This window comes from Ammospiza caudacuta, chromosome 3 (genome assembly GCF_027887145.1).
Source record: "Ammospiza caudacuta isolate bAmmCau1 chromosome 3, bAmmCau1.pri, whole genome shotgun sequence".
Lineage (NCBI taxonomy): Eukaryota > Metazoa > Chordata > Aves > Passeriformes > Passerellidae > Ammospiza > Ammospiza caudacuta.
In genome coordinates, this window is record NC_080595.1 from 108,816,102 (window position 1) to 108,830,608 (window position 14,507).

General features: G+C 34.6%; 1 protein-coding gene across 1 annotated transcript in view; it reads right to left on the reverse strand.

Annotated features, from left to right (window-relative positions):
- ASCC3 (activating signal cointegrator 1 complex subunit 3) overlaps nt 1–14,507 on the reverse strand; it is a 251,434-nt gene that overhangs the window by 76,641 nt on the left and 160,286 nt on the right. Inside the window, exons 18-22 of the mRNA XM_058801018.1 lie at nt 10,775–10,939; nt 9,870–9,961; nt 7,493–7,664; nt 5,258–5,483; nt 1,490–1,644 (exon numbers count right to left, since the gene is read on the reverse strand). Of these exons, the coding sequence (XP_058657001.1) occupies nt 1,490–1,644; nt 5,258–5,483; nt 7,493–7,664; nt 9,870–9,961; nt 10,775–10,939 (810 nt within the window). The remainder of the gene's footprint in view (nt 1–1,489; nt 1,645–5,257; nt 5,484–7,492; nt 7,665–9,869; nt 9,962–10,774; nt 10,940–14,507) is intronic.

Here is a 14,507-nt window from a genome sequence, read left to right on the forward strand (position 1 = left end):
ACAAATTCACATAAAAACATCTCCATAAGCTTAATTGATACAACAATCATAATATATCTAAAGCAATCCTCAGAAAAACTGTGTAAAGGGGTCATGGCAGAAAATAGATTTGTGACAAACTTTTGCTCTAAATTTAGAAGTTCAGAATCAAAGCAACAGTATAATTTTGTGTGGATCCCTAACCTGTAAAGATACAGAACCTAGGTTTTCTAGAAAAACCTAACAATGGATTGAGAAAATACTTTGTATTAAGATAAAGTTTAATATGAACAACACTAATTTTTTGTCTTTAGCAGATTATAGGTAAAGTGGACAAACTGAACAATAAAAACTTGTTTCAATCCTAAAAAGTAATGCTTTCTTTTCCTTCTGCAGTACTGCCCATAAATAAGGTAACAAAAAGTAATCATGTTATAATTCATGTTAGGAATCCATTCAAACATTTATTCAATAAACCTAGGTGGCAAGCAAAATCAAACTTTCTATATTTTGATTGCTCAAACTCTGTATTTTGATTGCTAATATCCCATTTATAAGGTAACTCGATGAAACTTCTACAAGAAATTAAAAAACCTTTCATCAGGGAAAATAAATTCTAAAGTAATTTAAATATTTGTGGAATAAACCTCTCATTTAATTATGATTAAGGTAAAAATTGTAATCTAAGGGATTTTAAAATTAATTTTTAATAAAAGAACAGATACTTAATATCCACATTTCAAAATAATTTATCTTAAGCATAAATTTCATAAGTCTAAAAGAAGAAAATTATGTTTGCCTATGGAGGTATCTTTTTTTCCTGTAGAAAGTTTCAGAAGTAACAGCAACAATACAATGCCCCCATGTGGACATTTATGTTTCATTTAGATTTATCTTAAATGTATATCTAATGAACAGATTCTGAATCAAAGGATGTATGTATAGCTAAATGTAAAACTGGTACAACTCCTTTCATATAAATCTGCACTATCAAATACAGATGAACATAATTCCAAACATATCTCAGGGTTTTTTTGGTTCAGACAAGTCCCAGCAGAAAAAGGCACTGGTATTGTGAATGTATATTTGTGAAGCCAGGAGCAACAGGAGAACCTGACATACATGAACTGTATTTTAAAGCTTTTCTGCGTTTGATGCTTTTTCATAGTTCAGAGAGTCATCCATGTCTCCCTTTCTCTTGCCTCTCCTTTCTGGGCACATAACTCTAATCTGTGTGTGACTACTGTAAATATTCAGTGTTAAGCATTTGCCACAATGTGTTATATACACAGCCCAATCTTACACGGCTTAACAGAAATGAAAAGATGATCCTTGCCTGCTTTCTTCAACAAAAGTCACAAAAATCATCCCATTCCTATTATCAAATTTGCTTTTTAGCTAAAATAAATGCTTTTTAAAAAATCCCAAAAGCTATGGACAAGCAGTGATATCTCCTTTACTGGAACTAAACTGAACTTCTCTTCCTGCCTCCTGCTCCCCCAGGTTGTACCTGGTCATTCCAGGTGAAGTCGGGCGCGATGCTCAGCCGCACGCGCAGCACCGTGCGGGTGATTGGCTGGATCGTTGCTTCCATGACGATGGAGGGGATTTGGTGGACACACTGTTTTACCTTCAACCCAATTTTCACATGATGCAGCATATGACCTGCCAAGAAAACATCAGGTGTAACGAATTTGCATTTCCAGGAAAAAGCGTACAACTCTGACTTTCAAATAGGCTTTCAGAGAGCACTATTATTGCTTGCTTGTTTTGCTCCTGGCTACGTAAATGTCTGACTCTCTTGACCTAGCATGTCTGAATATTTTGTAATACTTAACTTGAATTAGCAATTTAGAGCCTTGAAAAATCAGTATTAACCCCCTCATTGGCTATAACTAAGGGGTTAAAATAACTATTAAGAATTCACACTGAAAATATTATGCCAAGCTAGTTCTCTCTCTTTCACTTACTTTTAGACCAGGCTCTTATCAAGCCATAGAATTCTTTTTCAGAGCACAAATACCAATTTTTTACTTAATTCAACTTCTACAATTTCTGTGTAGTGATTCAAACCAGACAGAATGCTTTTCATAAAATTAAAAAAAGGTACTTAATAGGTTAAAAATGCACATAAGTAAACATCTAACAGCAGCTCCGATCTGTGAGAATATACCAGTGTGTAACTGAGACAAAGGAAAAATTAAATGTTGCAATATTTTTTTATTTTCTATTGTAATCATGGTAACTAGGGCAATAAAGTGACTTTATTTATTTAGAAAAATGTCCTACTTGTATTTTCCAGCTCAAATCTCTCTTCCCTTGCTCTTCATTTTGAATATAAAAGAAAGTATGCAGCAGTAATTTCTTTTTTTTACTGAAATTATTCACCTTCTGGCTTATTTACTACATTTTCACTGAAATTGTAATGTAATTATGTGGAGTATATTTTAGATTTTAATTGTGATGATCATAAATGCTCCCTGTTAAAATCTACCTTACCAATTGCTACTGATATTTTTCTGGTATGATTATGTGGTTCTGTGCATACTTACCCATTGAAAAAAATAAAAAAAATTCAAAAAAGGAGAAGTCCTATTATTTGCATTATGTGCAAAGTGACAAGGTGATACAAACCTTTCCTTGCAATTACAAGACATCTATGAGCACGACATCTTGAAACTGGTATTTTTAAATTGATACTGACTTTCCCTTTTCAGTTTTTCTTTTTTAACAAATTGGCAGATAGATTTTTCTCACACAGGTCTTTATACTCTGAAGCAATGAATGGTGACCTTGCTTAAGAATCAAACCCCTAACCAGAAGTTTTAACACCAATTTAATCAGTTTAATTTGCAGTTGGTAAAATAATTGCACCTCCAACAAGTGGCTTATTAAAAACCAAATCCCTGATGTTGGTACACTTGGATGATACATGCAGCATTTCAGCATACTTGCACAGGGACTAGCTTTTGCAATTAGAGGTAAAACTTCAGAAATCATGTTAAATAAAGGCAGATGACAAAGATTCAAAGATATGATTATGTAGGCAGGTATATTTTTCATGGCAAAAATCACTTTCTTTTTCTAAACATGTGAGGTTTGTACAGGATAGCACTGAGATCCTTTTACAGTTATGATCTAGGGGAAAATAAGGCTCCTCTTCCAACTTCTGCAAAACGTGATAAAACTCTCTCCTCCCTAAGCTCTCTCTTTTTTCTTTCTAATAGGAATTCTTTTTAATAAGTTATATTATGAGACACCATCAATGGCATTTAAAAAATACTAAAACCCTCTGAACAAAAGCTGACAAAGAAAACAGGCATGTCTAAAAAAAATTGCTTATTCTAAAATGTTTGTCATCTGCATTGTGAAAAAAAAAAAAAAGGGACTGTTTATCTCAGCTAACACAGTGATTTCCTGGCTATCTGGAAACTCCATGGTTACATTGCAATAGCTCATAGATTGGTGTTGATCCATTCATGGTGCCCTGGAATCCAGGATCTGTGCACACAACATGCTCTCCACCCATCTGATGCTTTCATCTCCCCCTAAGCCATGGGCTGAGTTAGCCAGCCAGCTCCTGTCTTTGTCACTCTATCTCCAAGGTCTCCACAACATTTAAAAAGCAGAAGACTGAAACCAGCCCTGTGGGGTAAGAAAACAAGGCAGTACCTGGAAGTTGTGCTTTCCCTCATTTGAACACAGCTTAGAATTTGAAATAAAAATACAGAGACTTCCTTAGCACACCTCAGAAATCAAGGCTGGACAGGAGGAAATGTGCCAAGCAACTACTTCACAGAGATACACACACATCAACCTTCTTTGATGTTTATAAGGCTGAAGAACATGAAATATCATTACGTAGGGTCAGCAGTGCCCTATTTTTACAGTCAAATCCCATGTCTCATCTACTTTCAAATTAAGTTAACATAAACCAGAACCAGACAAATTGCTGGCATACACAGATACATTTCCATCTTGTCAATACTGGTTCCAATACATTGAAGGAAGCAAAACTGGCTTTGTATTTTTACTCAAAATTTCCTGCTTCTCAAGTGAAGGTATGGGGAGAAAGAACAATTAAAAAAAACCAAGCACAAACAAAACAAAAACAAACAAAAAAAGGTCCTGAACTAAAAACAGCTCCACAAAACCAAACAACAACCCCAAAATAATAAAAACAACCCCCAAAAACGCTAATACAATTAATGGAAAAGAACACTAAACACTAAAAGGCATCACAAATACACACAAAAATTAACAGTGAATTAAAAAGTGCTATAACACTTCTGAATAAAAAACCATAATGCTAGCATTTCAAATAAAATGCAATGGTTTTAATACATTTCACATTACTATACTAAAATGCAGGTAAAGTCAGCATCTAGAATTTTGTCATAGCCTTTTGGTTTAACTTATTAAATGAAAATATAGCATCTAATTCTTCAAACTTTTACAAATTTATTTAACTTTTTTCAGCCTAGATTAGGCACATAACAAAGTTTTCCAAGTTAGCAATGTAGTACTCCTCCAAATAAAAGAAATATTAAGTTAGATGTGATAGCTTCTAAGCAGTGAGTATGAATGGTATTTTTATTCTAAAATTAGATTTTTCAAAAAATGGCAGTTTGTTTATCAACAGGTTGGTAATAGCAGGTGCAAATGAAGTCCAAAAAAAAAAAATACACTGAGGAAAAAGAAATGCATTACAAGTGATTTTTTTTTTTTACTTCAACCAGATGGTGGGCAGTTTACGCACAACAGTTTATACAGACTTACTGGAAATTGTCATTATGTCTATCAGTAGGCTTGTGGATTTTCTCATTATTGGACTGTCAAATCCTTTAAAAAATTCCATTAAGGTTTTGTTGCAGTGACACCAGTGACAATGAATTCTCCATTTTCAATGAAAATTAATGCAGTCTTTCAGAAGAAGGCCATTTACTGATAGCATACCTGGATGTAATAATCTGGTTTTATTATTTTCCATATTAATAAGAAATAAGGCCACAATGTGCCAACTGGCAAAAGTAAACAGATGCCTTTTATAGTAGTGTGTTAGGTAAGGTGGGCAGAAAGGGAAGCATACAGGTCAACATAAATATGTATATCTACACATATCCACCTAAACACTTATCAATGGACATCTCCTTTCCATCTGTGTTCTGTGACTGCCAGGACATGGGCTGGCCTTATCCTCAGAGCTGTGCCATTTTACAAGCTGTGGAGACTGGAAAAAACCTTCTTTATTGGACAAAAAGCCTCGCTGGCTTCTCACCTATTTCATCTTTCCTCATGTCCTTCATCTTGTCGATGGTGAGATTCTTCTCTTCCAGCTTGGAGAGGACGGAGGGGGGGAGCACTGAGAACTGCCTCAGAGGGCTCACCCAGCCCCAGAGCCGCTTGTCAATGACCTTGCTGAGGTTCAGGAGCCGATAAGTCATGGCAGGCCAACGCTTCCTCAGGGCAATCTCAAAGAGAGCCCGAACAATGCGAGCTGCATTCTGGAAAGTGAAAAGGAAAAAAAAAAAAAAAGGCAAAACTGTTGTAATTCTCTCAATACTCTTTGTAAAATGAAAAGGATCCCACAGACTCATCTTTGACAAACCATAACAATAGATTTTTCTTTTCGAACTGATTTCAAACATTTTTGAAAATTATTTTTTCCATCACTGTCTAGTGACAAAACTACCTCTTGGCTGCATTCTGAAATTATGAAAAGAAACATGTGCAACCAGTTAAAATTGTAGTGTCAGGTCTGCCATAGAACTTTGATCACAGTTATGCTAACATTATGGAGTTCTAAATTTATTGTGTATCAATCACTTCTGAAGCAAATTCACTTAATATACCCCTCCATAACAGACACCTGCAAATTCACTTTATATGGAAATTCAATTTTTGTTATTTTCTAGTTTATGCTTCTATAATAGCATTGCACCTCACACTGGATTTCACAACATTTGCACAGAAGCTTAACAGTAGTGAATGTTTTAAAACATTTACTATATTCCGAAAATAGTGTACAACCAAACTGTACAAATATGCTTTGGACTTGGAAAAATAATTATTAACATAAGTTTGAATGAGGTCAGTCTTATCCTGAAAACCTAAGTTATGATATTCCTTTTATAAACTTTTGAAGCTGCATTATGAAGCTATGCTTTTTTTTTTTCTTTTTATTTTTTTCCTCTACCAGTACTATGTCTGGATTAGGAATTATGTTCTTGATTCATTGAATAAAATATAATCATTCCCTACTGGCTCTGCTACGCCAACAGGAATAAAAAATAGAAAATTATTTGGTTATGATAGGAAGCATATGTTACTAAAGAAGCACATTCCTCTTACTTAGAAAGGATGAAAAATTTTCTTAATACTCACTATCCAAATTAAAAAAAAAAAAAACCACACTTTGTAGCACTGGTTCCACAAGTATATGAAGATCTAAGAAGAAGACCATGTTGCCTCACTAAAGATGCTATAAATGAGACAGACAAATAAAAGGAATTGCCTTGAAAGCAAAGATTAAAAGGATCCTACTGAAAATGATTTTGCTATGCAAGTGCACAATTTTTATGGTGTGTACAATCAATTCAGCATTTTCTCATTTATACTCATATGTGCTACAAAATACAAACACTTCTGAAAAAAGTTTTGTTACTATGAAAATGTTGCTAAAGACTATGTATAATTTTGAATATTTAAATCTCATCTTTAGCACCAACCAACTAAATGCAACTTTTAGATTAACTCTTTCCAAAGCAGTTTTGTAAGGATGAGACAAAAATAACACCATGCAACATCTCTGCTGACTATTAAATTTAGAAAAGAAGAGTGAGAGTGAGATGGGCTAAAAGGGACCATTTTTTGGGTTCACAATTGTCTAAATAGATCTCTGTGTCATGTCCCCCTCTGTACCTGCCTATGTGTGGTAATTAAACATGCTGTGTTACAATCAACCCTTTAGGTGTCAAATGAAGCCAACAAACAAATACATAGACTGGTATGCCAATCTGCACATTTTTTGCTGGATTACATCCAGCAACAGAATTACAATAGCACATTTTTCATGAGAAAACCAAGGTATGTGAATCAAACACAAAATATGTTTTGCAGAATGAAGTATAAAAACACATAAAGCATAAGAAAAGATTACAACAGTTTTTCACATTTAGAAGAAAACCCTGAAATTTAGAGAATATAATTTCTGTGCAATCACAGTTAGAGAAACTAAGTAGAATAAGATTACATGGGTACGACAAACAAAAAAAGGGCATTCATAATTAACAAAAACTGCCATAGTCTCTCAAGGTAGCCTTTTGCAAAACTTTTCTACTCAAGTGTTATGGCTCACATGCATGCACAAACACAAGGCTCTGATTTTCAAAGAAATTTGCACAAAAATGTACAAAAAAGATGTAGATTGGGGCTTACTTGTATAATTGTAAATATTTGGGAGAATTAAAACAGCAGAAGTCAGCAACAAATATGCAGAAAATACTATTTTTACCTGTGCAACATATGCAGAATCCGAAATAAGGGAGAAGCTGTCCATCTCCCCTCTGCTAATGTATGTTTGAAGGAGGATATTAATTTTTCCATAATTGTTTTCCACACCTCCTGGAGCAGGGAGTTCACAGAAATCATTTAGTAAGGTATCTAGCTCTTCTATTTCTTCTTCTCTTACCTACAACACAATTATACATTATGAAGAGGCTGAAGCAATTCGATGAAAATTTTTACACTGAAATCAAATTTTCCTTATAACATAGTTATATTACTTTTAAATGGAGTCTCTAGTTTTAAGGAGAAAAAAAAGAAGAAAAAAAGCAGTAAACCCACATCTTCCACAATGTAGCTAATAGACCATAATTGAAACTATCTTAACAGGGACACAATTACATTTTGTTATTCATCACCATCTATTAAGGTTGCCATTGACATACAAAAATTTGATATGCCACAAAAATTGAATCTTGTGACCTTGTCATCCTTCATCTGATGAGATTTTATTTTTTATTTGACCAGAGTAAAACTTCTGTCCATCTGGATTAGGGCAATCTTGAATTAACATTAAATGTACTCATTATAGTTACACAGTTTGCATGTGATGTAATACATTTTTAAACTCAAAACTGTGAAGTACTATGATTCATCATATTAAAATTTTCACTGTTAATAAGATTAAGTCTTAATATGAGTAAAGAAATATTAATATCTATGGTTTGAATAATGCATAACATTTCACATTCTAACTGATGACCCTTACATGGCAAAACTAGCATAAATCTACATATTCTTTGACTTACTGATAGTCTGTTAGTGTAAAACTTATTTGAAGAGGGTAAATGTTTGGTCCCTGCAGGGAACCATCTGAAAGTAATTTTCATTTGGACCTGAATACCTGACATACAAAAGACCCTAAGACAATTGGGTTAAAATCCCCAACTTTCTAGTGACTCGTCCCACAGGAAAGAAAGACATAAAGTACAGAACCATCATAAATGAATCCGCTTTCAGGGGAATACTATGCTCTGCTAACAACAGCATTTTGGATAATTTTTTCTGCTCTTGCACAGCACAAGTACACGTCTTATCCAGATCTGTATTTCAGCTACTGGTGAGTTAAATATCTCAAAATTCAGAATTTTTAAAGGCATTATGGAAACGTGATTAATTTATCAAAAGTCACAATTTCTATCACACAGAGGGGCAAATCCTGAGCTGTTCTTGTGAAAACCAGTTATTCATTTTAACATTCAGAGCTGCACAGCAAATGAATCACAAAAATCTGGAAATGACAGTGCACTGATGCCATACCATATAAATCTGAGAAAGTAAACTAGAAAAACTGTGCTTTAGTCAAGAAGCATCACTACTAACTTTATTAAAAATATAGAAACATATCACATGATATTTTCCATATGCTTTCCTTTTAAATATTAAATTACGCTAAATTTAGACCTAGTCAAGCATTATCACTGTCATAAAAAAACCCCTTCTAGCTTGGAAAATGTTCCATGTATGACTGTGAAACCTCACTGCTTATTATCTTCTATAATAGAAGAGATTACAGCAAAATAGAATTTCTCCATTAGATAAAGAGATGGTAATACCCAGACAATGTGTGCAAATATGTAAATATGTAGATGGTGAGGGATTCACGCTGTCAGCTCGCAGAGCCAGGTGAATGAGAGCCAGCTCTGATCTGCAAGTTGTATAATTGTGGTAAAATGGCAATGAGCCCAAGCTAACAAACCCTGTGGAGTCTGGCTCGTACCTCTGTGAGATGGAAGCATGGGCAAACAAGCTCATGCCAGCTTGGAATGTGCTGCCTTGTGTCCTGCCCACACGGGACGCAAAAAAGGGAGGTTGGAATTGAACTGAGTACAATACAGCAGAAATCTTCTAGCCCGTGTAAAATCTGTTTTGACAACTTTCTAGATTTCAGATTTGAATTTATGAGAATTTATAGTACTGCCAATCTAATATTGTTCCCTGCAGAAAATATATCAGAATTCACTTCCGTGAGTCCTGCCTCACTCCTGATAAAGCAAACTGTTCAGGAAGACATCCAATAATGCCTTGAACTTCAAACAGAGAAACTATCTCATCCCTCGGCACACTACTCAGATGGACACTTAGCTTCACCTGATAATAATTGAGGAGCTGAAAAGTTGTTAAAAGCATTTTAAAGAATTATTTAAAGATCCATAACTAGCTATTAAATGTGCATTACAGTTCAAGATGTACAAATTTGAGCGAGAACATATTATGTTTACTCAGAAAACATTTTATAATGGTGCTTAGCATTTAACAAAACTTGTGTCTGTAGACAGTATTCATTAAGTACTAAAGAAGTGTCTAGCTTCAAGAAACTCTTTAACCTTACCTTTATCTGTTCAAACTCTTCAGCTTTTGATACTATAGCAAGAATATCACCTTCGGTTTTATGAGCATCAAACAATTCATTGAAAGTCTATTAAAAATAAAAAGAATTGATTTGTCACTGGAAATAAAAATACACATATAGCAGGAAACAAAGAAACATTATCCAAGAGTTTAAAAGGCCTACAAGGCTAAAATGCAAGTTATTGGAAGACCAGGGTGATGCAATTTAAACAGGAACAAATTCCATAATGACTTTTTGTCAGTTTTAAAAAAACAATTCCTCCCAGTGCCTTGGCCACTCCAACAACAAGAGACATGCAACGTGGCCACTTAAGTGAGACTAACACAGTGACAGTATACAGTTAAAAATTATTAATGCTGAATCTTTAGCTTTTATTCAAGAAAAACACTTATTCGCTAAGAACGAAAATGTTTTAAGATGAATGTGTACATCAAATCAAGTTTCCAATACTACAAAACTTTGAACACGTTTACAACACAATCTGATTACAGCGCCAGAAGTTGTTCAAGGTTGTCAACGTGATAGGACTTTCTGCCAGAGAAGGTCATCTGTTATGAGACACTACAGGGCAATGTGCTATCAAGTACTAATGGTTGCACACACCATGAATATCAAAATGTTTCTTATAATTCTTCTACAACAAGTCAAAAAGACCACAGAAATTTAAACCTCACCTCACACTGAGTCTAAATTTTCAGTGTTGCTTGATATTTAGTTTCTTTCTTTTTCCTATTTCCTCTCCCCCCATTTCAGTAAATATGATTTGAAAATACAGTGAACAAATCAGCTACATATTCTGTAATATCTTACAACTATTTTAGGCATATGTTAAAAAGAAAAAAGGAAAAAACCCTCCAGAAACAGGACATCATCTTTTACCTCTATAGTATTGTATTTAATATAGTAGTGGCTGGCAGTTCTGCCTAAATCTGTTGAAGAAAAAAAGCCAGTCCGTTCTTCAAAGCGAATCATGCGGGCTTTGTCCAGTTTTCTGCCAACTTCAATCACCAATTGTTCTCTGTGCTTTTCTAGACCTGGATCCATCTAAATACGAAACACACACATTTATTTGCATGAAAGCAGTATTTAATATATAATTTTCTTGAGGTAATCCAGTCACACAAAGTCAAAAATCTGATAAAATGAAGGTACAGTTATTAAGTCATAATTTTCTTGCGATCTCACTAATAACAATTATATTGACATTACTGACCAAAACCTGTATGTACAGGACAAAATAATCAGAATAAAATTTCTTTTACAATTATTTGGGACTATCATTACAACGGAGACCAATACTATTTATGAAACAAATCTAGTATGATTATGAAACAAATTTACATTGAAAATTTTGAAAGATGTTGTAATGACAACATATTCTTTATTAAATTATCATTACTGTACAAAAAAACATGTCATCTTTTGGCACCTTCTGTTCATAAAAATGGCTGAAGATATACCTTCCTGTGTAGCTGACATGAGACTGGCTTTAATTGCATAGATAATAGATTAAGCTTCAAATTGCATGGCTTAAATGTTTCCTAGGAAAAAGCCTTTAACATCCCCAAAAGCTTTTGGTAGGTTAATTGGGATATTCTAATTAGTGAGTTACAGATGTACAGTAACATTCATGTTAAAAGCACACAAAGGAGCTTCCTGTGCCCAACATCACTTCTATTCATATCAAAGTTCAGGAACTTGGACATTTTGTCCTACTAATAATGCACATTGTCTCATTAGTACATAAAAGGCTGGGCAAAACTCCCATCTGAGTAGGACTGCTGTATAATTATCTGTTTCCACATCAGGCACCTGGGATACCCACACTGACAGGGATGAGTGAAAAGGATTCATAGTTATGTTAACCTTCTGCAGTATGTGCACCTGAGATATGGCTCTAATTGCACAAGCAATAATTAGTTTTAAGGACTGAAACACTGTTCTACTCCACAGGCAGTATTCTTATTTCAGGGCTCGTGTATAGTTCATATTTCCTACAGAATAAGTCATACCAGCTCTCTGGGTAAATCTGAAACAGAGATACATGGCCAAGACAGCAAAAAGGAGCCGGCTATAAGAATTATTGTGCCTTGGTTTGCTCTGGTTTTCCCTGGGCCAGGATCCAGTTTCACCTTTGTGCAGAAGGACATCATCCCACGGTCGGTGAAGCTGCAGACAAACACAGTAATCTCCACAAAGCAGCTGGAGACTCGTTCCTAATATTCCATGTTTGCCAGTTACCCTGAAGCTGTTTCTCCTTAGTTATGGCTTGCCTTAGTTTCAAGTCAAAAGCTAAGATGGCAAAGGTCTAGACTTCTTTTCTCAATAGTAAGTCATGCATTGAGGTCAGATTTCAGAGCAGAGTTGGTAAAAAAAAAAGTGATCTAGATGCCAGATGTTCAATATTTCTTAAAACTATCGTGGGGAAAAAATTAATGAAAAATCAAAATAACTCCCTATTCCCCTATTCCTTCGGCAGTCCAAAGTACCCACCAATCTTTTGCCTTCCAAAAAGCTGAGGCTGCAACAGCACACTAGCATTTTTTAAAAAGTTTTAACTTTAAAGGAAAGGTCACCAACTTGAAAAAACTTTGAAATAATATTTGAGTTTGGAGAATCCATGGTTAGCACCCTTCTTGTTGAACTTGCATAATTAGAAATCCTCAGAATAAAGGATCCAGCCTAGAACAGCTTTAAGCCATTCTCTTTAAAATGAGCCTTGGCATGTCCACAGTAAGAAACTGAGCAGGTCTGGAGTATACATATGGAAATTTAAGAATGCATGATAAAGTACATTACTATCCATTATAAAGTACATTATTATCCACACTGTTTTCCTGTAACTTACTGAGAGAAATGTTGGGCACAAGCTCCTCTAATTTTTATATCTGGACATAAATTTCATGGTGGTAAAAAGCTCTGCTTAACTGTGGGAACACCAAAGAATGAAACCAAAAAGAGGAGAAAATAGACAAAGAAAGTTTTTTAATCCAAGCACCTTTTCATTGGAACACCAGAAGTATGAGAAAATGCCTGTAATTCATACTACTGGCTTCACTAATACAACATTTGCATTTGCTCCACTTTTTCCTTCCACTCTTTTTTTTTTTTTTCCCTCTTGCTGCTCGTCATTAATTTTGGCCATTTTCATGAATCAGTAAGAGGCATTATTGGCATTTCTGGCAAACAACTTGAAAAATCACAAATCAAAGCAGTGGACTGCAGTAGCCTGCTCCTAGGTGTAGCCCAGAAATATCCTGGAGACAACATGTGGGGTTCCAAGGATGTGCACCCTATTGTGTGGGTGCCCTGAATTACAATTACTGGATGTGGTGAGCACCAGTGGAAAGAGAATGGGGAACGAGTTTGCATGATCTCAGTCTCCACAAACAGCTAGGAAGTGTGATCCACAAGGGATACAGGGATTCTGAATGGATAACACCGACTGTCAGTGAAAACAGAGACAGAAATTGGCATACTGCAATTACTAAAGTACACTAAGACACCAGTTATGAAAATTGGATACCTATGCCTAGAATGGTCTAACTGACCAAAGCTTTGCTTATACCTGCACTAGAGCATTCATACACTCTCTATCACATCATAAGCTTTGATGTTTAAAGCTGGTTTATCTAGGAAACAAGAGGATTTGCACTGGACATGAATGGTAACACTTCACAGTGATATAATTTGTTACTGCCTTAACTCAAAAATATGAATGTCTAATACTAGCACATCAAATCCAAAGGAGTAGAAAGAAGGTGTGTGGAGCAATCCTCACTTTCTCAGCAGCTAACAGAAACACTAGAGCAGGGGGAAGGAGAGAAACTCCTGTTCATTATTTTTAAAATTTTTAAAAGATATTTCTCTTACTGATATTTTCACCACTTATTATTACCACAGTTACATTTCTTTTAATCTAGAATTTGCTAGTGAAACAAAACCCAGAATATTTATTAGTGGGACAACAACATTCTTCTCACTAGCAAATCAATTTTTGATTCTCATTTATCTATTACTTTGTGGTCTGTGTTGTATACGGTTATATTAACATATGGTAATGCACTATACAGGTTTTTATAGAAAATAAATTTGAGATGACGAGAGGTCTAAAGGTGTCTTCAGAAGCTTCCTTAAGCAATAGCACACCTATTTCCACTGCAGTTTCCACTACCAGAGACAAAAAAAAATCAAACAATTGTCTGCTGACATATACCTCTGCATTTCACCATGACCTAACAAACTGCTGCTCACAATGTCAAAATAAATTACAAAGTCACAAAACGGATCCTTGACGTGAAATAAACTGGAGTTATCTTGTGAGTTTGCCCTGCATTAGGCTCAATTAACTGTGTCAAACCATGCTTACATTAAATGCTATAAACAACTGTAAAAAGGAAAAGGTAATAATATTTAGATTATCTGTAAAAATCTTCATAAAAAATATTAATTTTTAATTTATTTTCCTAAAAATTATTAATCTTCCTAAAAATTACAGATAACGGAAAAAACTTGAAAAAAAAACCCCTTTTGTAAATGTGCACTGATTCGTATCACAGCACAGAATGCTTGCAAATATGACAAAAAATTCCAAACAAATTAATTAAAAATC